At 38.6% G+C, this 23,622-nt stretch overlaps 2 protein-coding genes across 3 annotated transcripts in view; both read left to right on the top strand.

The window, feature by feature from the left end:
* Positions 1-7,556, top strand: part of HHLA1 (HHLA1 neighbor of OC90) — a 31,460-nt gene extending 23,904 nt beyond the window's left edge. The window contains exons 18-20 of one of the 2 annotated variants that reach the window (XR_010828820.1): positions 2,787-2,883; positions 7,213-7,278; positions 7,497-7,556. Coding sequence is in view for 1 of the 2 variants with exons in the window: in XM_066990757.1 (XP_066846858.1) it covers positions 2,787-2,830 (44 nt within the window). In the remaining variant the exon portion in view is untranslated. Of the gene's footprint in view, positions 1-2,786; positions 2,901-7,212; positions 7,279-7,496 lie in introns of those variants that run through there. The other variant, XM_066990757.1, reaches the window with a different exon arrangement.
* Positions 7,557-14,633: 7,077 nt separating this feature from the next.
* OC90 (otoconin 90) lies at positions 14,634-20,522 on the top strand. The gene is made up of 6 exons (XM_048049872.2): positions 14,634-15,133; positions 17,514-17,651; positions 18,047-18,145; positions 18,851-19,025; positions 19,590-19,696; positions 20,155-20,522. The coding sequence occupies exons 1-6, from the start codon at positions 15,106-15,108 to the stop codon at positions 20,487-20,489; spliced, it is 882 nt and encodes a 293-aa protein (XP_047905829.2). The 5' UTR covers positions 14,634-15,105; the 3' UTR covers positions 20,490-20,522.
* Positions 20,523-23,622: the final 3,100 nt, after the last annotated feature.

Genomic DNA, 23,622 nt, shown 5'->3' with positions numbered 1-23,622 from the left:
AAAAGATCTAAAGGCACTTGTCCTGAATGACAGAATTCTTGTCACACTTGCTTAAGACTCACTGCTTGGCTTGCGCAGGAGAATAATGAAAATTAATGGAAAAACAAACAAACAAAAAAAAACTACTAAATATGAAAAGGAATAACAAAGACTTCATTAAAAAAAATAGTAAGCCTCACAATAAATAAATAAATAAATAAACAAAAAACAACCACCACCAAAAAAAAAACACGTTTCCGTATTCTAGGGATTTCATTCCTGCAAAGCCTCAATGCCTTGGCAGAAGTCCATAAATGATGGTGGCATATGGGTAAATCAGAATTTCAAAGGACTTGTGTTTACTATTATGCCCACTTGAACCCACTCTGATTTGTCAGATTGAAATTTTTCATCGAGACAGTAAAAATGAACTATGGACAATCCCTGAGCTATCTGGGGACTCCAGCTGGAAGCATCAAAACTCATGGAGGTTGTAGGAGATCTATTTTCATATCATTCTGGTATAATCTCTGCCATTTTGCTTCTTCTCTAAAGTTCCTTGATAGAGCTGGTCACAGAGCTGGTATGACTGGACCAAGAAATACTTGTCCTTTTCCTGGCAAGATGTCAGTACTGAACCAATACAGACAAGTGTAGTTCACTGGATCTTGGAGGAGCCAAACCTTTTCTTCATGTAGATATTTTTATAGTTCTCCTTTTGTTAGTCTTTTTACTTCTCCATGCTCAGTGGACGGTTGGCCTAGAGTACTTTAACTGAAGTTAAGAGGGCTGTGGTATCCTAATTTGCTGAGCATGTGTCCTCTTGGCCAAGTTATGCCCTGGGAGGATCAGGATGGCACATCGAAATTTCTGGGAGACCTTGTTGACATTGCTTTCTGCTACAACAGTTTGGGAGAATTTTGTCTAGACTGCGTCTTTTTCAGGGCTTTGAGCCCTTGGGGAGGGCTTTGGGTGAGTACTGGAGGTGTGCATCTCACAGAGGGTGTGGGATGGGACATCTGCAGTGACAAACTTGCACCATCCATGTCGACTGGGACCTAAGTTTTCTCACCAGCTTCAACTTCAGCCACCTGCTGAAGTTCAGGACAGATGAACAAGCTTTCACCAATAGCACATCTCTGGGAAAAACAAACCAACCAACCAAACAAACAAGCAAACAAATAAAAAACCTCAGCTTTGCTATGGTATTTTTGAAAGGTAGCTGTGTCTGACCCTGGCATAAAGCACACCTTCCCGAGGAGGAAAAGCCAAATAAGCCAATGAGCCAAAGCTCATTGACTTGGCCTTCCCCTGGATTTCACTCAGCTTTGGATCAGAGCCACAGTGGATAGACAAGAGCAGACTTCTCAACCCTGAGGAATGCCAGTGTTTAAAGCTGTATAAATTTTCACTCATCTTTCGTCACTGAACACTACCTCTTGCTAAGCCACATTCACATGCCCCAGAGATTTTGTGATTAATAACAGTGAAATGATTGTTATTTAATTACAGCCACAGAGTATTAGAGCAAGTTACTATACGGTGAATGCACCTGCAGAAAAGACCTCTCAGTATAGATCCTTTACATGGCTGGAGCTATATTACTAAAATACTCTGTGGGCATAATGACTCTTAGGAACTTCATGGAAGGATTAATTAATAAATGTTGAAGTGGGTTTGATAAAGGAAGTGATCACATGGGTGAGGTATATATCCAAGCGGGTATAAATCACTTAGTACTGACTTTGCTGAAATCCATTTGTCTTTCATCTAACTGCTTTCGAATAATATCCCTCAAGGTAAGCTTTTCTAGATGTACTCTGTAATACAGGAATTAGGAAGAAAATGTAGAGAAAAAAAAAATTATTCAGGGCTCTGGAGTACAGGTAAGACTGAAGTGAAGGTAAGAGATTTCAGACAGTAAAATATTTAGAGCTGTTAGATTTATAACCTCATATCCTGATTAAATATTACAAGATTTTTAAATAAAAATGAATGCAATATTTGACTTTATACTTGACGGAGCAGAAATCAACAGTAGGTACATATTTGAAAACTGATAAATAAATGTTCATTTATTTGGTTATAAAAAACCTCCATGCCTGACTTAGAAAATTATTCTAATTTTGGGGTGAACTGTAAGTGTAGTTCAATTTTCTGTCGTTTAATGAGTACTGGTGCAAAGCTTCAGAAGAATTCCTTATTCACATTTCTAAAAGGATAAGCATTCCCAGATTTTGAAGATCTTCAAGCAATATAGAATTTGTGATTAGGAAAATATATGATGCATTCAATCAGTCTCAACACAGATCAGAGCAAATGTGTGACTACAAAGTGGGAGAGATTTCCATGATGTGAAGCAAACTAATACGCAGGAGTTCAGATTAACTGGGTTCAACAGAATTAATTCCAGAAGTTTTGTTCATTTGTAAGAACTGTTTGAACATTCTGCTAGATCAAGTAAGGTATGAAAACTGTTTGCAAAACAAAAGATGCTTCAAGCACACCATTTTTTTGCTCTTTGGACTTGCTCTGTCCATGGAACTTTTGAGGAGCCTGCTGACTAACTTAAATCAATATCCAAATAGATACTGTTATTCAGGTTTATAAAGAGTGTTGGTAAAATGTGGAGCATATGTAAGACTAGTCTTTGCTGCAATATGTGCACTTACTATGATAAGGGTAAAAACTATTGTATCAAGCAGAAATATGGCCAGGTTACAAAAGAATAATTTTCTAAGTTAATGTCTTCTTACTCTCAGATTCAAGAAATAACATTCTGCCTAATATTTTACTTAACTCATCAGGCGCATCAGTCTTCTGTGTGATTTTTTTCTTATCTTTGGATTAAACCAAAAATGATTGCAATTCTTCTGGTGTCTATGTCAATGGTGTTGCACAGTGGTAAGTCACCGTTCATTTTTTATGATTATTTAGCATTTATTCCTAAGTACTGTTTTAAGTATGTGCACATGGAAACAGAACTCTAGAAGCACACCTTCTACCCCTTCAAACTTTGTTGTTCAACATCCAAATGCACTGAAATAAGTGTAATTATGGAGTAGTTGTAAAATGGGTTTTTCTCAGGACTTGTCATAAAGAAAGAAACATTAGTAGGGTTAAAATATTTAAAGAAAAAAAATTGCAACTTTCCTTCTGCTAGCATTTGGTCATGATCTAAGTCCTTCAGAATGAAAAAAAAAAAAAAAAAAAAGGAAAAGTGAAAAATTACATATATATAGATTCTACTCATTAAATACATGCGTGTTATCTAAATTCTCCACGTCATTAAGTGGGTTCTGAAATATTACTCATGCTCAGCTAAAACTCCTCCTTGAAATTTTACTTTGAACATTTTTTTTTTCCTTCATATAACTCTTCAGATTTTGCTGTCATGTAGTGAATGAGCTTCTAAGTGATCCAGTGACAGGGATGGGAAAACATTTCAAATTTCTGCAATCCCTGCATTTGTGCGGGAATGTCATTGTAAGTAGCAGCATACAGGTGAAGAAAAGGGTTCTTAGAAGGTCTAACACCGTTTCTGGTTGTTCTGTAGGGTTATTCCTGAAGTGAAAAGAAAGCCCAGCACCTTTGCACACAAAAAATTCTACAATGACCTACCTCACTTTCACTCATTGCCTCTCTTTTAAGGGGTCACATGCATTACAAGACAGTAAAGAAACTGGTCTAACACAAAATGCATGGAGAAATTATATTATTGAAATCAAGTCTTAAGACTCCTACTGTACGAATAGAAATCAGTAACAATTTCAGCATTTTTCGACAGCAAAAATAGGGAATGACAAATTACAAGCACCATTTTTTACGGGGGGGGGGAAGGAAAAGGGTTATTTAGTCTTCTAAAATAATTAAAGAAGGGATATTTAGTCTTCAGATGTAAATGTGACTGCATATGTTGATAATATCTAGTGCACTCAAAAATATCTAGGCACCCAGAAATTTTTCTGTCATAGTATTTGAAAGACATTCTTGCTTAAAGCCTCAAAAAGCTATGCCACAGTTGTTAGATTTTTTTCCTCCATCTAAGCACAGTCTAAGCACAAAGCTTTGAAATGTTGTCCTAAACATATGGGGGTTTGGAAATGATTGTTGATTTATACTTATGTGAGATCCATTCTGCAGATCTCTATGTTCAGACTGAAACAAATACCTGTGCATGAATTAGTATTTTTGTGAGGAGCTACTGTGATTTACCTTGAATAAATCAAATAGGTTGGGTTTGCTGCACCCTTATTTTTCCTAGTACAATCAATATTTCTGCTCCCCAAGTATTATAATGAATGCATCCATGCCCTATATTTTGACATTTTAATTAAACATGACTGCAAGAACAACTGGAGGTGCACTGATATATATATATATTTTTTTTTTTTTTTGGATAGGCTTTGTTTGTATAACACTTCTGAAAAGCATTGTCAGAGTACCAACATCACAGACACAGTCCAGAAGCTATTTTTACATGCATCTGAATGATGAAAGAAACTCTGTGGCTAACGCATACAACTGGAAAGCCCAAGGGCTGATGTATCACACAAGGCTTTTCAGGACATGTGCCAAGTCATTTAGCAGGTTGTAGAGAAAGGTGAGAGAAGCTGACCTCCCCAGGGTGTTCTGTGATTTAAAAGATTTATTTCTGTACTGCAATCTTTCACTGGCTATACAAGGAACAAGGTGGGAACATGAGCCCCAAAAGACATGGTAGAAAAAGAAGAAAAGAGCATGATTAATGCAGAAGGCATTTTCTCATTGTCCCTACCCCAAAATTTAAACAAAATTAAGCAACCTTGTTAGCAAACATTGATTCATTGATCTTGACCCACTGACAATCAGAAATACCATTCTTAGTAACAAAAGGATTAGAAAAACTAAAAGTTTACTAAGCAGCTGACCCTGTGGTAGGAATTTTTCTCAAGGGGAGTGTCAGAGACTTATGAGCTAATTTGATGTGTGCAAATTAAGTTTGCTGAGAAGAATTACATGCAAATGGAGGATGCTGGAAGAATGACATCATCCAGCGGCTCTGTAATGTGCCTTTATCAATCCTCTTCTCTGTCTCTTTTCACGTCCATGGAATCTTCATGCTTTCCAAAACTTTGCTGAAAGGCCTAGATGATCAATGGCTACACATTAACAGACACTGAGTTTGAGCTGTGGAGATAGGCAGTGTTTCAAAACCTGGCTTTAGATAAACTTGACAGGCCACAACTTGGGGCAAGGATGTTTGTGATTGTAGAGGAAATACAGCTTTTAAACCCCCAAATAAGTGGCAGCTTTTCTTTAGCAAGCATGGCTTAATGTGTGCACATATATATAGCAGTAAATGCTATTTCTTTTGCTAGGCACATCATTATTTTGCTTGAGTCTGAATTCCTTGTGACTGTCAAGCATTCAATAGACTTGTTTCAGTACTGTAATACCAGCCTTTATCAGGAGGTTTTTTTCTGGTCTGTGGAAAGCAGTCTCTTCCTCTCCATCCTGTTGCAATGAGGGATGTTTCTGGTTGTTCGCTGTTCATCTAAAAGCTTTCCATTGGGGCTAAGGTTTTCAGGAAAACAATAACATAAAAGGAAAAACATCTTCCTATTCTGCCACTAAACATGACAAATGTAGTGCTGGAGGTATACTGACAATGTCTGGGGACATCTTGGTCACTCCACAAGTTGTACTGAACTCGAGATTCCTGAGAAGATCCATTTATATAGTCTTAAAAATAATAAAAATAAAAATTTCTAATCCTTTGCTAAACTTCAAGTTAAGGATTATCTGAAAAAATCCATTACTTGTCTTCCTCTTCCTTCTCTTACACCTATATTTATTGCAGGAAAATACAACACAATAACAAAGTAATAACAGCTCTTTCCCAGAACCTTTCACAGAAAAAATGGACAGAGTTAATAATGCCAGTTATTCTGAGAGATAAGCTATGTCATTGTTTTAAAATCTTTTATTATTCAGTCTTTAGATATTTGAGCCAATAAATACCCTTGAGTTTTCATCTGTTAATATAATAATAATAATAATGTTAAGTTTAAATTTATTTAAAGTAACAAATTCTCTCCTAAAAGTGTACAGAAAATAAGAACAAGGAAAATATGTGGGACAGGCAAGAACGAGTACTATATTTCATCCTAATTCAGGACATTATAGAAAAAATTAAAAGTGCGGAAAATATACTATAGCATCTTCAAATGTGAAAGAAAAAAAAAAAGACTATTGACTTAAGAAAGAAATAGCCCTATGAAGAAACTGCAGGCAATAAGGTCTCAGCAAAATCAATCTGAGAAGCTTCTGCTTTTATATGAGAAGGTCTGTCTTTTCTGTTTGTATCATTTAGCAAACATCATTTTGGTGGGAAAAATTATTGACCTGACCCGTTAGCTAAGTGAAGAGCAAAGGCTTGAAATATTTGGAGATGTATCTAGACAGTAAACCCTTATGCATCCTGGTGAAACAGCAAAGTGAAACATCAAGTGGAGAAGCACTTAATATATGCAGATGGATAGAAGCACTATCTATAGAGTAATGGCCTAGGAGATGTATTTAGTGCTACAGAGAAGGTAAATCAGCTACTGCTTCCCTCCATAACCCAGGACTGATTCCACCTAAGCTCTATCCACCAGGCTTTGAGTGCTTCTCCTGAACTCAAGTACTGGACTCACAGCTCTGCTGGAAGGAGACTTCTAAAGAGGCACACAGCAAACACAGCTGCGGAGACGGCTGTGCAAACCTCTTGACTTCCAGCAGCTGAAGAGCACAGGGTTACAAAGCAGAAACAACTGGGACAATGCAAGTAGTTGGGCAACTAAGGCAATTTTATGATAATAAATAACAATAAATAATAAATAAATAAAAATAAAAATAAATAAATAAATAAAAAATAATAAATAACAAAAATAAATAACAATGATAATAATAATTTCCAACAGGTGTTATTGTTCAGAAGAGCACAGGAATATGAGGCTGAGCACATCCTCACTAGCACTACCACAGTTTAACAGAGGCTGATTTTTGAGTTGAAGCCAATGTGACTTACTGGTATGCTTCTGGACTCCCCAGGGTGTACATAGAGCTAAGCGTTTCATTGCTTTGCAAAATCAGCTTGTTGGTGTAGAAAAACATTCAAAATGCATGCAGTGTATGTGTCATAATGAAGTATGTTATTGTGTTTTCAATTTAATTTTTTTTTCTTCTCAAATTTGTTTGCTGAGGTAGGTGGCCAAGAATTGGAGCCACCGATATTTCTGCCAGAGCTTCTTAACACACCTGAAAGAATCTTGAGTAAGAATGTTTTAAGCTTTATTTTCTATCATATTGCACTGTAATGGGGAATGACTTGTGCCCCAGAACACTGTAGGGAAGCATGCAGTTAGCAAATAGCTGGTAACTCTTATCTCAAAGTGTTTAGACAACAGAAGCAAGGCCCGGGGTGCTCTGGGGGCCATTCTTGTCACCTACTATTTTTAAATGTATATGATTTTTTTTTTTTTTTAATTTAGACAATGCCACATTATTGAATGGAGTCTTTCAAAATGTGGAAAGCGTTGCATTATTTTTCGGTAAGTATGTGTTCCAGTTGTACTTCAGCTGTGGAGTTTGTTTTTATATATACTGAAAAGGGATGAGGATTTTTGAGGCTGTAGATTTCTTCACAGACTGTAATAATACTGAAAACTGCTTGATGAAAATTGCTTGATGCCCCCGTGTTAGTGCCTTGTTTAGGCTCTGCTTTCACGATCCCACCACCCAGGTGTGTCCCACGCCTGGCTCACCTCCGCGCATCAGGCATTTACGGCTGCTCTCTTTCCAGACTGCCTGGGTTCTCGCTTCACCTGGCTACAGTCCATCTTCACTAACTTCCCTGCCCTGCTCAACTTCGTGAACAAAATGAAGTGTGTTAGTGGCTTTTGTCCCAGGGATTTTGAAGACTATGGCTGCTCTTGCCGGTTGGAGATGGAAGGGCTCCCTGTGGATGAAGCCGATGAGTAAGTCTTATCCATGTCGGATGTCCTGAAGCATAACACGTGCCTATATGATTTAAGGACTTCACCACACTGCAATGTGGAGGCACACTTCCTAGAAATAAAAACAGCCTCCCGCACCTGCATATAATTTCACCAGTGTAATCCTGGTGGCACAGCTGGTTTAAAATGGTGGTGAAGAATGGTGGTGAAGAATGGCCACCCATGCAATAGAGTAAGTAAGCTTCAAACCCAGCTTCTTGGCATCTCTTACACAGAGGTCTCTAAATTCTGAGCATATCTTTATGAACAAAACCTCATTCATTTCTTTGTGCTGGGGAACTCTGTCTTACCCTGAAATCACACTCTGATGCCAAAATTTGGAGGGCCTGCTAATAAGACAAGTGGGAGAATGAATGTGAGCTTCTCGGTGGGTTTACAGCCCTACCAAACTGCTGTTATTGGGAGCTGGGTATCAGCAGTGTAAGCACATGTAGACTTTAATGGAAATGTTGGCATCTGGGGGATTTAAGCATCAACAGAACCAGGTTACAGCTAAGTGTGACTTCAAGTGGCAGTTAAGAGGTTAAGTAAATCTTGCTCTGATTGTCTATGTCAAAGACATGAGACACTGGGCAAAGAAAAGAGCAATATAGCTCAACGTCTCTTCCAGGTACCATGCACTCAGAACAAAACGATCCAAACTTCAGTCTGTGCTTCGGGAGATACTGCTCCAGATCCTTGTTGGGCTAGTGAGAAAAAATGTAACATCAGATCAGGACAATCTAATGGCTATACACTTTTACCAGCAGGAGTTAGGAAAATAAATTAAAACAGAATGGAGATTCATCTATGTCTAAATAGAAAAAAAAGGTACTTACAGCAATGCAATGAAATAATTTCCTGAGTGAAGACACCAATGGCTAACGCCTATAGCTAGACGGAAATTAGTCCATCCACTTTCCAGCATGGGATGGCTGGGAAAATGCAGATGTAACCCTGCTACTGGAAAAAAAAAAGCCATGGGACTTCTCATGATAGGTTTTCTGAATAAACACAATGACATTCTGTAATGTGAGTTTGAGGCAACTCAATGGCTTGATACCTGAAGAGCTGAGCACCTGGGCTTTTGCTCCACTCAGCTTCCTTTCAATGCAGAGCAGCACCAGTACAGAAAGAGCACAGAGATGTTAGCAGTCCCTCAGAGAGGTTTCCCTAGCTGCGTGGCAACCCCACTGCAGTTTGCAGCAAATGTAGACTGATGATTCTTTTGCCACTGGCACAGATACGGTCTCTTGGTTCAACACACTCTCCCAAAAAGCAGCTACTACTCGTCTTTCTGAGAAGTGAAGAGAGAATTGATGAGGATCTTGTTTTGCTTGAACTTTCATTGCTATTCACAGCTACGGTGACCATGCAGGTGTTTGAGGTTTGCTTGACAGCAGGTGTGTAGGACAAGGCAAGGTTTCTAGCTGCCTGCATAGTGTAGTGATAGGAGAAAGCTTCTTCACTCTGCTGTGAGAAACACATTGAGGCCCGGCCCCTTTCCATGACTAAACAGTTTATTTTAATTTTGATTGTTGCACTGAGGGGAAAGAACGAGAAAGAGAGGATAACACCTCACCCATTTATAGAGTCCCAATGAGACATGGTGATTCACAAGGTGCTGCAGAGACCTTTACCTCCGAGTGCTGGGTCCTACATGGTTCTCCAAATCTGCAGTGAGAGGCTTTGTGCCAGGGCTGGAGCCAGGACCTCCAGAGCCAAGCTGTGGGGTTCTGTTTGGCAGTGTGCTGTGAGCAGATATTTGGGCATTTGCAGTAGATTTTTTTTACTGAAATTGGCTCTAGCATCTTTGTAGGACCTCAACTACTGCAGCAGTAGTGAAATGCAAGCGTAGTGTCCCACAGCCTGCAGACCTGCTCCCACCACTGGGTTTTGCAACTGTAATTATCCCACCAGACTGATTTGGGTCCACACTGTGGACCCTTTTTCTCCTTCGGCATCTTTTGCATTCCTGTATGGGAGTGCCAGCCAAAGCATTGCAGGCTGATCTTGAATGGAAAAGAAAAATAAATTTTCTGAACTTTGTGTTATTTCACTCTTTAAGATGCTGTTTCCAGCACCGCAAATGCTACGAGGAAGCAATGGAGATGGAGTGCACATGGGACCCATCAAAAATTTCTACAGATGTCAGCTGCTCTGCTGAAAACCTGACCTGTGGTAAGGCTAACCTATCACAAAAGCATAATACTGGAGCCTCACCGTGGCTGAGAAGTTCACTCTGGTCTATCTACTTAAAAACACACATAAATTAAGCATAAACCATCTCTGTTTGTGGATTCTTGAGGGATTAAGTGTTCTGCTTGGGGTGAATGGCAGTAGGAATACAAGGAGGTATCAAAGCCCTGCTAAGCAGGAGAGCTGAGGTGCAATAGCCAGAAATTTATTGGGACTCCTCTAACTGGCAGCCTCCTGATGAGGTTTCCAGGCTTCCCTGACATTGCAGGACCACAGAGCATTGCTTGAGGTATCTCCACACATCAGGAATGGAGGTGATACTGAGGAATGACCTGAAAAGCAGTGCTCCTTCTGAAGTTTTACCTACAGGGTCACATATACTTCTCAGGTACAACAGCACCAACAGCAAGGGCAGAGTGACCATGCTGTTGTGAAAGGAGCTACTCCGGGCAGTACTAGTAAAATCTCAGCAAGTGTAGAGTGTCCCTAATTATTTTAATATAATTTTTGACCTATTTTTGGTGCTCAGAAAAGGCTATATTCTAGAACAGGATTTGAGGTTACCAGCAAAGAAGAGCAGAATCACAAAACCAAGAACTTCACAGCTTGTTTAAATAATGATCTGATCCAATTTACACTTCTTGTTCCAAATGAAAACCATTTTTGTTTTCTGAACCAGTCTATAAATACCCAAGCACATTTAAACATCAATAGTGTTTTTTCTAGCTCTTTCTATGCTTAATAATCAGAAAACATTTTGTTCAAACTAAAAAAAAAAAAAAAAAAAGAAAAGAAAAAAGAAAGCTAAATGAATAGTCCCTGTCAAAAATGTGAAAGATGTGAGAACCCTCTGAAAGATCAATGTTTTCTGAAGCTCTGAAAGGTAGAAGGCTTTGAAGTGGGGAAAACAGTATTTTTCAGGAAACTCTCTCATAGCCTTTATAAGGAGCAAAACACATTTTATATGAAAGACTTCGCCTGAGGACTGTGAAGTCCTGGGGTTAGGCAGACTATTTTAATGAAGTCTGTGAAATGTCAAACTCAGTATCAGCTGGCTTAAGTTTTCCATGGAAAAATTAGACGCAGCAAAGCCCTGCTCTGCGCTCCTTGCTGCTCTGTAGTAGGAGCTGCTCCAGTGCTTGATGCCAGCCGTGCAGACTACACGGAGCTGTGTTTCAAAACCAAACTACAAAACGTGAACGTGTTTAACGTGAAGAATCACAGTATAAATAGGTATGCGCTAATGAATATAGACACAAGCCTTACAGGGAGGAAAAACAGGTGGAGGGAAAAGATATCTCAATAGCACCTCGTCTGGATTTTTGTTTTACTTCCAGAAACCGGGGATCCCTGTGAACAGTTCCTCTGCACATGCGACAAAGATGCCATTGAGTGTTTTGCGAGCGCACGTATTAACTCGTCCTTGAATGGGCTGGATGTCTCCCTCTGTCCATCTCTGGTTACAGGTAACAATCAGGATCTGACCGACTGCTCCCTCCTGCCAGCTTCTCTGCTGGCATCGGGTTTGACCCAAGGTGAAGGAAGCAGTAGCTGGGTGGTTTCCTGCACTAAATCTGGCTGTCTGTCCTGTTCTCCATTTCATGTGCCCTTTCCATTTACTGCTACTCAAATTAACATAAAAAGAGAAGAAAAAGGCAGGCTAATTGCCATACTGGAGCAAGGCCAGGCGAGGTTACCAAGCCAGCGAGGGGGCTGGAGCACCTGATGGAAGAGGAGAAGGCTCAGGGGGGGTCTTATTGCTCTCCTCCACTACCGAGTGGAGGTGTGCAGAGGTGAAGGAGCCAGACTTCTTGGAGTTGCACAGGGACAGGACAAGAGGCAAGAGACACAACCACAAAAGGGAAAGTCCAATTAGACGTGAGGGTTTCTCTGCTTTTTTTAGGAGGCTCCTGCCAACCTGACTATTGGGTGCTCCTTAGGGTGATAGCAGCCTGCTGAGGTCACCAGCAGGAATGCCAAACTGACAGTATTGCTAGCTAGATCTCTCCCTAAAGCATGCAAAAAGTAATTGGAATGGAAAAAAAGAGACCCAGTCTGCTCTGTTACTTGTTTTCCATTATGGAAGGAAAAATCCCCTATAAAGGTGAAGGGGATATTTATCTCCATTGTCATACACTGAGCTGTGCTCTGTAGCTGAAATTACAACCTGGTAAGACTGAATACCTGGCGTGTGGGAACAGAGCTGGATTAAAAACTTAATTCATATGGATTGCAACCAGAGCATGGCAGGGGGAGGACCTTCAAACTCCCACGCTGAGCCAGATGTGAAAAAGCACTGCTAGTTTTTCTGATCCCTTTGCTTAAATTTGTCAATGTTAAGGACAGCTATATGAATTTAGGGCACTGCATGTGTGCATCCCCGAGTGAAGAGGTCACGGGAGAAGAAAATGCCACAGCAAAGTTTGCATCAATGCCAGAAAATTGTTTTGTGTAAGCCAGTAATCTTTCACTGGGATCAGATGACTCTAATATAAAGTATGGCAGCTCCAACATGTTACAAATAAAAGAGAAATTGTCAAGTGTTAACAGGAAAATCATGCTACTTTTGCTGATAAAGACAGATAACATCTTATTTCACTGAATACCTCCACTAATTTTAGGCTCCTGATTTTAATTCTTAGTGAAAAAAAATAAATCCTTTGAATGAAACATTTTAATTTAGTGTTTGCTCATATTATTATCTTTCTGTGTCTGTTCTGTCCAGCTCAGGCTTTGGAAAAAAAAATCTATCTGACAAACTTCCAGGAAAAGTATTTTGGGAGATTCGTTATTACAGAGAAAATTTGAATGAGATAGGGATATATTTGCCTAAACCTTTGCTTTAATAGGAATAAATTCACTGAACTCCTGTTTTGTTGTACTATTGAGATGAAATGTTGACAAAGCCCTTTCTCACACTTTAGTCTCTGAGAGCTTTCTCCTTTTCAGAAACAACTAGCAAGAGAGAGCTGACAACACTTCACACGGAGGGTATGTCCTCACCTCTTTAACTCTCTGACTGGAGTATATTAAATCAAGATGAATGTATACACTGAGAAAAATAAATCGAGTATTTAGGAAGCTATGCTTCAGTAAGGTTCCTAGCCAAGTGGCTGGATTAAAACATTTTTCATGTTTAAATATTTAATTCTTATGCTCATACGTTCACAACAGGACACGTATTTAAGTGTTTGCTGAAATGAGAATGTAAAGAATGCTTATTGCTGATTAGTTTTCTTGTTTAAATTAAAACTGTGATAGAGACTAAGGGCTTTTCCTAACTGTAATGTACTTCTCTGAGTAGGATTTGTTATCAGCAGTCAATAGATACTAAGGAAGTATTTTAATAGTCACTTTTACAATACTTCGGTTCATACCTGCTATATTTATATTATAAATATAGCCCTATGAAAAGTACAAATATAATAATAATTGGAAACAAGTTTCATTCTGCTGACTCTGACCATGTTACGCCTAGCTCCTGTCTAACAAGCATCCTAAGCCACGATTCTCTTTGCAATAAGAATGCTTTTATTTTTGCAGAGTTCCCTCATCATAGGACTGACAAAACACTGGCTGTAACAGCATCCATGGAAGAAGGTTTGCAACTAACAGTGCAAGAAGCACTGCTTTCAGCTCCCAAAAGCTGGAAGAACAAAACAGAAGAACAGGCTGTTTGTTTTCTTACAGCCCTTCTAGAGGGTCGGATATAAAAGTAGACACAATGTTTTGGCGATCCAATTCAAGACTGAATGAGAAGGTGCAATTTTTCAGTTTGTGTGCTCAACGTGCTTAACCGGTGTTTACACAAAGTTTCCCAAGGGCTGAGATTGAGAACTCTGTGGCAAAACCTGCTTTCATCAGAACAGACCTTTATTCCCTGGGAAGAGAGGTTGTAGAAGTGTCGGGGGGGTGTCTGGCAGCGCCGTGCTGCGTGGCTGCCAACCGCTGCACCCACAGCCAGTTGCATGCTCCTTGTCTTTAAAAAGAGGTTTAGTCATACAAAATGAAGCAGTATCTATGTGCAGTATTTGCACATCTGTACCAGTCTTCCCCCAAACCAATTACTCATGCTCTCTGAACCGGCATAGTTTATGATAAAGCTCAATATATTGCCCAGGGATAAAAGCCTGTAATAGAAATTTTAGAAAGCTGAACTTATAACACAGATAACATATCTAGTCAGACTGCAAAGGACATATTTGGAGAACCATTTCCATTTAACTACTTGTGTCCCCATTTTAAACCATAGGAGCTTCACCATTGCTGCATGAACTGCATTAAGCCAAAGCTAAACACTCTGCAGAAATTCATTCAAAGGCAAAGACCTACTTCCTTATATCACAACGTCCTAAAACACACAAAGAAGATGCAGAGATGAATTTCTGGATCACCTGAGAGCTCTGTTTATACTTTATCAAAAATAAGCTGATACTTGAAAATCAGCATATGAGGTAAAGAAATAAATCAGAGGTCAGGGAAGGGTTTGGGTTTGTAGCTGCCCATACATTTTTGATTTTCAATGCAAACACAAGGTGTTCACAAGGAGCGTAGCATCTGTTCTGTGCACAACAGTGGGATTTTACACCTAATTCTCTTCAGTGTAGTCTGTCAGCTGGATTTAATAGGGAATTTTCTGCTTCAGTCATATTTATGTTGCTTTGTTAGTGGAAAGCACATTATTCAAAGGTACAATGAGCTTATTTTATGAGTATCACTTTGTCTGTAACAATCAATGCACTGCAGAGAAAACCTGGCACATCTCCATGCTTGAAATGGTGGGGGTCTTTCCTCCTCTGCTGAAAAACCTCTTCTCATCAGCTTGACTTTTCATAAGTCTGTGCTGGCAACTTGTCTGAGTTTACATTTTCTGTCTTCAGCAGTGGTTTCTTTTGAGCCCAAGGATATGGTCCTGGGGACTTTCAATGCAGAAGGTAAGAGTCTGCTTATAATTTTGTTGATAAATTGGGCACTTTTGGCTCCAGGTGATAACAGGTTTTGGTTTATTAGGCTTTATGGTTATCATGAGCAAAAATCTGCATCTCAGGATTTCTGGATAATACCTCTACTTCTTCTGCTGACCTGCATATTCTTGAGCAAACCACTTTATTTCTCCTAATTATCCTCTTTATAAAGAAAGGTTAATAATGATATTTGGTTAAAGTATATAATATTTTCACTAAAAGTCACTCTGGGAACACACTGCAGAGATGCAGCTGGTATCATTCCACTACCACGATGCCTCTGCTTTTTGTCCAGTTATCACAAAGGACCCCAGAGGTACTGCTCCTGCTCCTCCTGTCCCCTTGCTGAAAGGTCAGTGACTCCAAGCTTTTCTTTTCCTTTGACTGGCATAGCAATATATCACCTGAAGCATCACAGTTTGAAATCTACGCGTGGTGAGGACAGGACTGCTGGAGAAGCAAATTTAGATCAGGGTCAGGTCACAAAAACACAGTCAGTAAAATCATTCTGAGAGGTATTTGTTGTTCATTGCCTCCAGCCACTTGTTTGCACTCCTCATGCACATAGTTGCAAAACCTCTTCATGTAATATATTTTCTGATACAATGGTTGATCCTTTAAATTACATTCATAGCATTTTCTGCCTGAAGGGTTCATTTTGATTTTACCTTCTCCTTTAATATATAAAATTTCATGGAACTCTTTCCCAGTCTAACAGCTTTTACACCTTTTACAGTTATTATTGCTACAAGCACACTCACGCCATTAGCCACAGCTAAAAGTAGGTGGCGAACCATGTCTTGGAGGTTTTCAGTGGCCCCTTTTTATGGAAATGAACATTCAGGAAGAAGCAAATACACCAGAAAATGTCAAATTTCATTGAATATGGAGGGAAGGAAGGAGCTGCTTTTTGGCTTAGATTGCACTCTCTAGATAACATTCATGTAGCCCTCCCCAGTCCAGAAAAGTGTCATTGCTGTACCAAGGACTGCTCAGAATCACTGAACTTGAACATATCTGAAAATGCGTGTCTTGTGTTGGAGGTCTGCATGGCTACTAGAAGATTATCTGTAATACCTATTCTTAGCAAAGTGCAGAATATCCCAAACTCCGGTTATATTATCTACATGTAGCAGGAATCACTTTCATCACATCACTGTCAAACAAAGCATCACGAAATGAGCACCTTGCTGAGCTATTAGGACCAGCATGTTGCTATTGATCCCTTCCCGCATCCTTTCATGGGCTTCCCTGTGTTCTTACTGGTATTTTCACTCTTTTCATCCATTCTCTTATCCTCAGACAGGTTGTTTTCAATGTGTACTAAAAACAGAACTTCAGAGGGATAAAATTAATGAATTTGAGTTGAATCCAATTAATTAGTTAAGCTGGGGTATTTAAAAGGAAGAGCTTTCAAAATGTGGAAACTATATACATAGTCACTTTGAAAATGAAGTATGTTCTTTGTGAAATACCACGTTCTTTGTATTGACATTTAGAAAAAATGAAACCATTTGATTTCCATTTGAAAATAGAGTTTTCATTAACAAATTAGCTTATATAAATAGTGAAATTAAAAAAAAAAAAAAGGAAAATAATAAAAAAGATAAATAATCCCCCAATTCAACAAAACATTCCTGGCCAATGCTACAGCTTCACATAATCTAAAAATTAAGACCAGTGTAACTTCTAGGATAAAGAACCTCCCTAAAATTATTCTACTTAACCTCAACTTATTTTCCCCTTGATATTTCCTTCTGGTTACAAAGCAGCAAACCCTGCATTTGCCCAGCTCTGCATCAGTCAAATCATTTTCTACCTTCACTAATGTTGCTATTAGTTTTGGTACCCTTGTATGAAATGGCACTATATATTTTTTTAGGCTATTTACTCAGAAATGACATCTCACGTTATCTCACTTGCACTTCCTCTCTCAGTACGGCTGACTAATCAGCAACCTTTTTTTTTTTTTTTTCTAGTAACTGGCATAGCTCTTTACCTCTGTATGCAACATACAAAATTTACAAAAACACAAACAGAAACAAACCAAACAAACTAAAAAAAATCTAAACAACACCTCCTTTACCTGCCCAGTTTAGCAGTTACACTGGTCATATTTAACAAGCATAATGTTTTTTTTTTTTTTTCTGAAAGGCAAGAGATGTGAAGCAGTGACCAGTGTGGATACTCTTTGCTTTTCTAATCTTTGTCTTGAATATTTTTTTTCTCTATGACCAGCAGTTCACAGAAAACCTGCCCCAGGATATTACCCTGACCTGCTATCTGAAATGAAAATCTGACTGTTTATTGCTCCATGTCTTCTTCTGCTTTTCTCTTTCTGCTTATTCAGGAGAGGACAGATTTTCGGAAGCTGTGGTCCCGGTGGGAGTGAGAACCACCTCCCCAGCAGATGTTAACTCAGTGGAAGTCAAAATTGTCCCTACTGAGAATATTCCTGCAGGCACATCTACACGGATGAAAGGAAAAGGCAAGTACAGGCTGCACTGCATCTGCACTAATGTAATTTACACCCCTCTGTTCAGAGCTACCTGAGGAACCAGCATTTCTCACCGACTCATATAATAGCATCGTTTTCTCCCTAGAGCTGATTAGATTACAAAGGATAAAGGGTGTTCAACAGGGAAAGAAGGATACAGGGTGTTCAACACCGAAAGTGGCAGTTCACTCTCTAACAGTGACCAGGAAAACTCACTTAACCATCAGTGAACAGTCTTCAGACTATGAATTCAGCAAATGTTAGAAGACTACCAATTGATTACAGCTTAGAACATGTACTTTTGGTCACATTACTTGTAGAAGAGTTTATTCTAGATTTGCAAATCTAATCTTTACAAGTCTAACCTGTGCACGTGTAATCTCCAGAGACAAGCCCTGCAAGAGGTGTCCAGGGCACAGCTTCCCCTGGGGTAGCTGTGGACCTGGCACTGTCTGACAGGGGACCCAATGGACCTGAAGGAAAAGGTAAATGAAGATTATTTTTTTCAGTTACATCTAGTGAAAAATGTAGTTACCTCTAAATTAAAAATTAGGATTGTATTACAGATAAAGATTATAGTTATTTTAAGCCAGTTAGACATGTACATATGGACACGTACCATGAAGGAATTGTGCACATCTTAGTTTGAATACACCTTTAATGTTACGTGGAGAATATTTCAAATGAAAAATTTGAAAGGTCAGGACAAAAATTGTTTCTTTCAGCACAACTTAGTCATTGCCCAGCTATCACTGTGGAGTTATATAGAGTCATTAGGACTCTATTTTCTGAATTAGCCAAGAGAAAAGCTACTGAATTCTTATTTCTCTCAGATGGATTTGAATGTTCTGGAAGTAATATTTAAATATGAAAGATTACATAGGGTTGCAAACTACTCTCATTGCAATCCATTTTGATTTGTATTTTATATCTCTGTAGGGAATCTCTCTTTCCATTAAATATTTCCCTCCATTTCTCTTGCTGACTTGCTCAGTGGTATTATAAAAGGCATAGGTCATGGAGTGGAGCAATGATTTTGAAATAATATTACATTGTCTTTAAAAATAAATAAATAAATAAACATACAAATAAATAAATAAATGATGGTTCTCAAAATACTTTTATCATCAGAAGAGTGCCCCCAACTGTTGAAAACAAGGTATGTCAAATAACATCTTCTTGCTTTATAGCATGTGAACGATTAACCTTTCTGCAAGAGAGAGGAAATGGAAGAGCGAAGAGGGAGCTGCCGCAGCTAGGAGAAATGCTGTTCTGTTTAACTGAGCGATGCCCAGAGGAATTTGAGTCTTACGGTTGCTACTGTGGCCAAGAAGGCAGAGGTTATCCTACTGATGCACTGGACAGGTGTGGGCTCTTAGCTTCGGGTATTATGGACCAACAAAGATCAGCGTGCCGTGTGCCATTTACAAATTAACCTTCTCCTTAGGTGAAAGTTGTAACAGCTGGGAGCCACGTGGGGTCTAAGTATAGTGAACAGCGCACAAAATTTTCCTGAACTTGCACACAAATAAAACTACCCACACATGATAAAGTAGACTAGATCAAGGCTAGCGAAGGCTCTGGCCGCCATCTTCAAGTTTTCAGATTTTTAGCCGATAGCATTTGAACACTTCAAGACAGTGCCCATGGAGGATTGGGCCACAGTTGCAATTTCTATTTTAAATCTTGAATTAAACTATCAAACAAAACTATACCACCTTTAAGCATGTGATATCAAAGGAATTAGGAAGGTGGTTGTAAAGTGCAGATGTTATTATTTTCTTCTTTATGGAAATTTTTTTCCATGATATGAAAACTGGAATTTCTCAGTTTTAATGGTCATTGAAAATAGATAAAGTAATTGTGAATACACTGTGATTGATGCAGAAAAATGAATTATTTTCCACTTACATTTACTGTTTATTTTAGGTGCTGCTTCTCTCATCACTGTTGTATGGAACAAGTTAAGAAGCTTGGATGCCATGCAGAAAGAACTTCAAGATCTGAAGTTGTATGTTTTGATCACACGCCAAAATGTAAGTTTGGGTTAGAGGACATTTCTTATTTTCTGATGACAGTGTATCCAAGTATTACAGACTGGATACCACCATACCTGTGACGTGCTAGAGGTGAGTGGGGAGTCAGAAAAAAACGGCTTACAAAATTTCATCAATGCTTACTCCAAAGCTGAAGCATTTTTCCTATTTGAGGTAAAGGCTATTACATCACTGTGCATAATGTGATTGGGTCAGAATGAGAGAATTGCATTCATATTTATTGACTGCAGACAAAGGACACCTGTTGGTGTCTTTATATTCACAAATTCAGCAAAAGCCAGTCACAGCTTTAGCTGCTCAGACCTCAGTGTCAGGCGTATTTAGATGATTAAAGGTGAATTTGAACATTTTAGTTCAAAGCTCATCTACCTGTGTAAAATTACATGTTGACTACTTGTAACTGCTTTTGAATATTAATTTTGAATTTTCTCTTTCAGGTATTGGTTGGAGTCTGTGTGAGAAACTCCTATGTGCTTGTGACAAGACGGCAGCCGAGTGCATGGCTTCTGCCTTCTTCAATGAAAGCCTTAAGTTTCCACAAGGACAAGCGTGCCAAGAGGAGAAAGTCTCATGCCGAAGCGGCCCTTACGAAAGGCCTTCAGTCGGCACAGAAACGGGCGCTGGGTTTTCCAGCTCTGAGGAGAGCAGTGAGGAGGAAGGTCCCCTGTGGAGCACGTTCAGGAGAGCAAAGAGAGAGACACGTGGAGTCCTTTTGGAGACCCCAGGACCGGGCAACATGAAGGCAGATAACCAACCACGGCCGCTTCCTTGAGAAATGGCACGGGGAATTTCACAGCCAGCCCTGGTGTACCTTACTCTCTTATCACTCTGCACGCAGTTTTACATTTTCCAGCACACTAATGACATAATCATAGGCTAAGTATTTAAAGCTAAGATGTATTCTCCTTTCCATAGTGAAGTCATCACTACAGAACATCTATGTAGAGAAGCTGTTACCTTAAGTAATTACTTGGCAGTAGTCTGCATAACTGTATTTGATTTCTGGTCAAAGCTCTGGTTTTTGTTCTGATCAAAGACCGATTTTTCTTAACTGTGTAGTTGGTTCAGACTGGATCGTACTGATGGTGGCTAAGTATTTCAGCTTTTTAAATAAACCAATCTGCAACTACTCCAAGTCCTTCTGCAGACATTACTCTTTTACTGAGCAAAGCAGGAAACACTCAGAAGAAAAGCTTAGGTAATTACATTAAAATGTGTTCCTTCTTCCCTAATTTGAATTTTCACCCCACAGAGTTTCTGCCGGGCTGCTAGAACACAGCAATAAAAGGTATATTCTTTGCCCCAACCCTGGGTACTATGCATAGTTATCTCCAGTTTTGAGAGATTTCAGGATGTTTAAGGTTCTACTTTCTGGGATCAGCTAAAACTAGTGTACAGTATCTAATGCAAAACTAGAGTAAAAAAAGAGTAAAAAAAAACTAGAGTAAAAAAAAAAAAAACTAGTTGTACCTGTCTCAACTTTGCCTTGGAACTAGGAAGGCTTCTAACAATTTTCACACTTCAATTTTCTTAACAAAGGCAGGCTTTTATTATTGACTGAGAAGAAATATGAAAAAGCAAATTAGGAAGCAATTTCATGTTTTAATAAACATTAAAAGCTTTCCAAATTTCCCTCTCTCTATAACCTTCCCCCACGACAAAAGATGACCACTAACATTTCTTGGATGACCAGGACAAAAGATGACCACTAACAAAACCAGTTCCTACAAACTGCCTGGTGATTCAGTTGCTCTCAAAAGTCTAATGTTCTTGTCTATAACCCTGCTTTAAAAAGTCTAATTTTGTTTTAAAAGTATTCATTACAGATCAATGACTCTAACCCAATGCTGGAGACAGAAATGCTGCCCATGTTCCTCCATACCATGAAGTACTTAACTGGACCACATCATTTTGGTCTCCTTTTGCCAAGTCGGCACTGCGACAACAGGTGACAATGCAACTGAATGCTCTTGAGCAAGTAGTCAACACTACAAACCTCTGGTTAGTCATATTCCCTCTTTAGCATTTCTCCTGCATTAAAAACTGGAAAGGATTAGAGCAGTGCTCATCCATTTCTGTACAGTGCTGAGGATGAAATTTGCACAATGCTGATACATTTACTCATTCCAGAACTGGAACTTCTGAGTTATCAGCCTTTTATCATAGTGATGGAAAACTATTTCTGTATTTCAGAGCATTTAGAAATAAAAACGATAATTAAAAGGTCAGATGGCTAATTACCCGAAACAGGGAAAATTGGCCTTTAAACAAGTGAATTAAAGTGCATCGCTACTTAATAAAACCACAAGCTCATTTCTCTGATTGATGAAAAAAGTGCTGCTCCTCTGAAGCCTGCATTTAAAATACACACTTAAGAGAAAAAAAAAAATCCCTTTTGGCTAATTATTAGAAGCTAGGATTACATTCATGGTTATACAATCAACACAAGCATTTATTCACTGAAATACGTCATTTTTGTTTAATTTCAGAGATAGAGATAGATCATTTGAATCAATCAAGTAACAAAGATTACATTATAAATATGCTGTTATTTAGGTGATGTTGTAATTAACTGCTGTGGGAGTTTTTTTTCCAGTATCTCATTTCAGGAAAAAATTAACTTTGAAATTGTTCCGTAATTACTACCATAAAAACTGTGTTGATAAAGAGTAAGTTGAGCTATGATTAGCTATATTCATTCTCAGAGATCAGCTCTAAAAATAAAAATAAATAAATGGAACAAAATGAGGGAGAAATCATAGCTTTTTTTCTTCCCTCATTCTCTCTGTAACTTTACACTACAGTTTTAAAAGATTTGGGACATACTTGGCAAAAACCAAATTGCATCCACAAAGCAAACAACTAATTGCTCATTTAAAAAGATTTTCTACTTCATTAGATACCAGTTTACTTATTTTTAAGCACATAGTCTTTGTCTGCAACCTGCTATAGAAACAAAGACTTGGGAAACTAATTTTATGAACAACTTGACATCGTTTAGGAAGACTTTGAAACCTCTTTGGAAACTTTGAAAGACAGTACTATTAAGGTGTACTGGACATCTTCAACACAGAGTTATTAAAATTGGTAGCAATGAATGAATTAAGTCTTTCATACAAAGGCAAAAATCTCTTCTTGGTTAGATTCCAGACAAACTCCCCCAGGCCCCAGAAAGTAGTCAATTACAAGTCTTGGTTTTGTGTTACAAGGTTGATGACCATGCATCTTAATAGAAGGTTCTGAGATCCACGATAAGCCATAATAACAAACAGAAAGAACATGCCTACCCTATTATCATTTTGTAAATATACTCCAAATGACTGCAGAAATGAAGAACAGAGGAACAAGTTAAAAAAAATGACAATATAAACCTGTCTATATCTAGAATATGTCTTATGTGAGCAAGAGAAGGTCCCAACGTCCTCAAAGTAAAACAACAAGAAAGTAAAATCTTTTTCCCTCCTGTGTCACGGTGTACTTTAAAACCTTGTAAATAAGTGAAGGCTACAAATAAAAGAGGGTAACAAACAGAAACTCAAACCTATTAGATGGCATCACTGTTTGAAAAATGGTACCTGTTGGGAGAATACAGATCTTCAAAAACTCTTGCATCATTCCTTGAAACGGACATCATGATACCTTACCCAGAGTCAGCCCTGAAAAGCATGACTTATCTTCTTGAAGCTTATTTGTCATGAGGAAATGATTTTTGAATTATTGCTTTCTCAGATTTTGGTAGTCTTTGCAGTAGTAATAGTTCAAAAGTAAGTAGTAGTTTAACAATGCTGCAATGCTTTATGTTTGCAAAAAAAGTTGTGTAAAATGAGATTTAGTTTAAATGCCAAAAAAAAAGTTGTAAGTTTTAATTGAAAACACTAAAAATCAAATGACACCTTAGAGAAGAC

Source organism: Anser cygnoides, chromosome 2, assembly GCF_040182565.1.
Source record: "Anser cygnoides isolate HZ-2024a breed goose chromosome 2, Taihu_goose_T2T_genome, whole genome shotgun sequence".
NCBI classification, from domain to species: domain Eukaryota; kingdom Metazoa; phylum Chordata; class Aves; order Anseriformes; family Anatidae; genus Anser; species Anser cygnoides.
The sequence above is the reverse complement of the archived record's forward strand: the minus strand, read 5'-3'. Positions and strand labels throughout refer to the sequence as shown.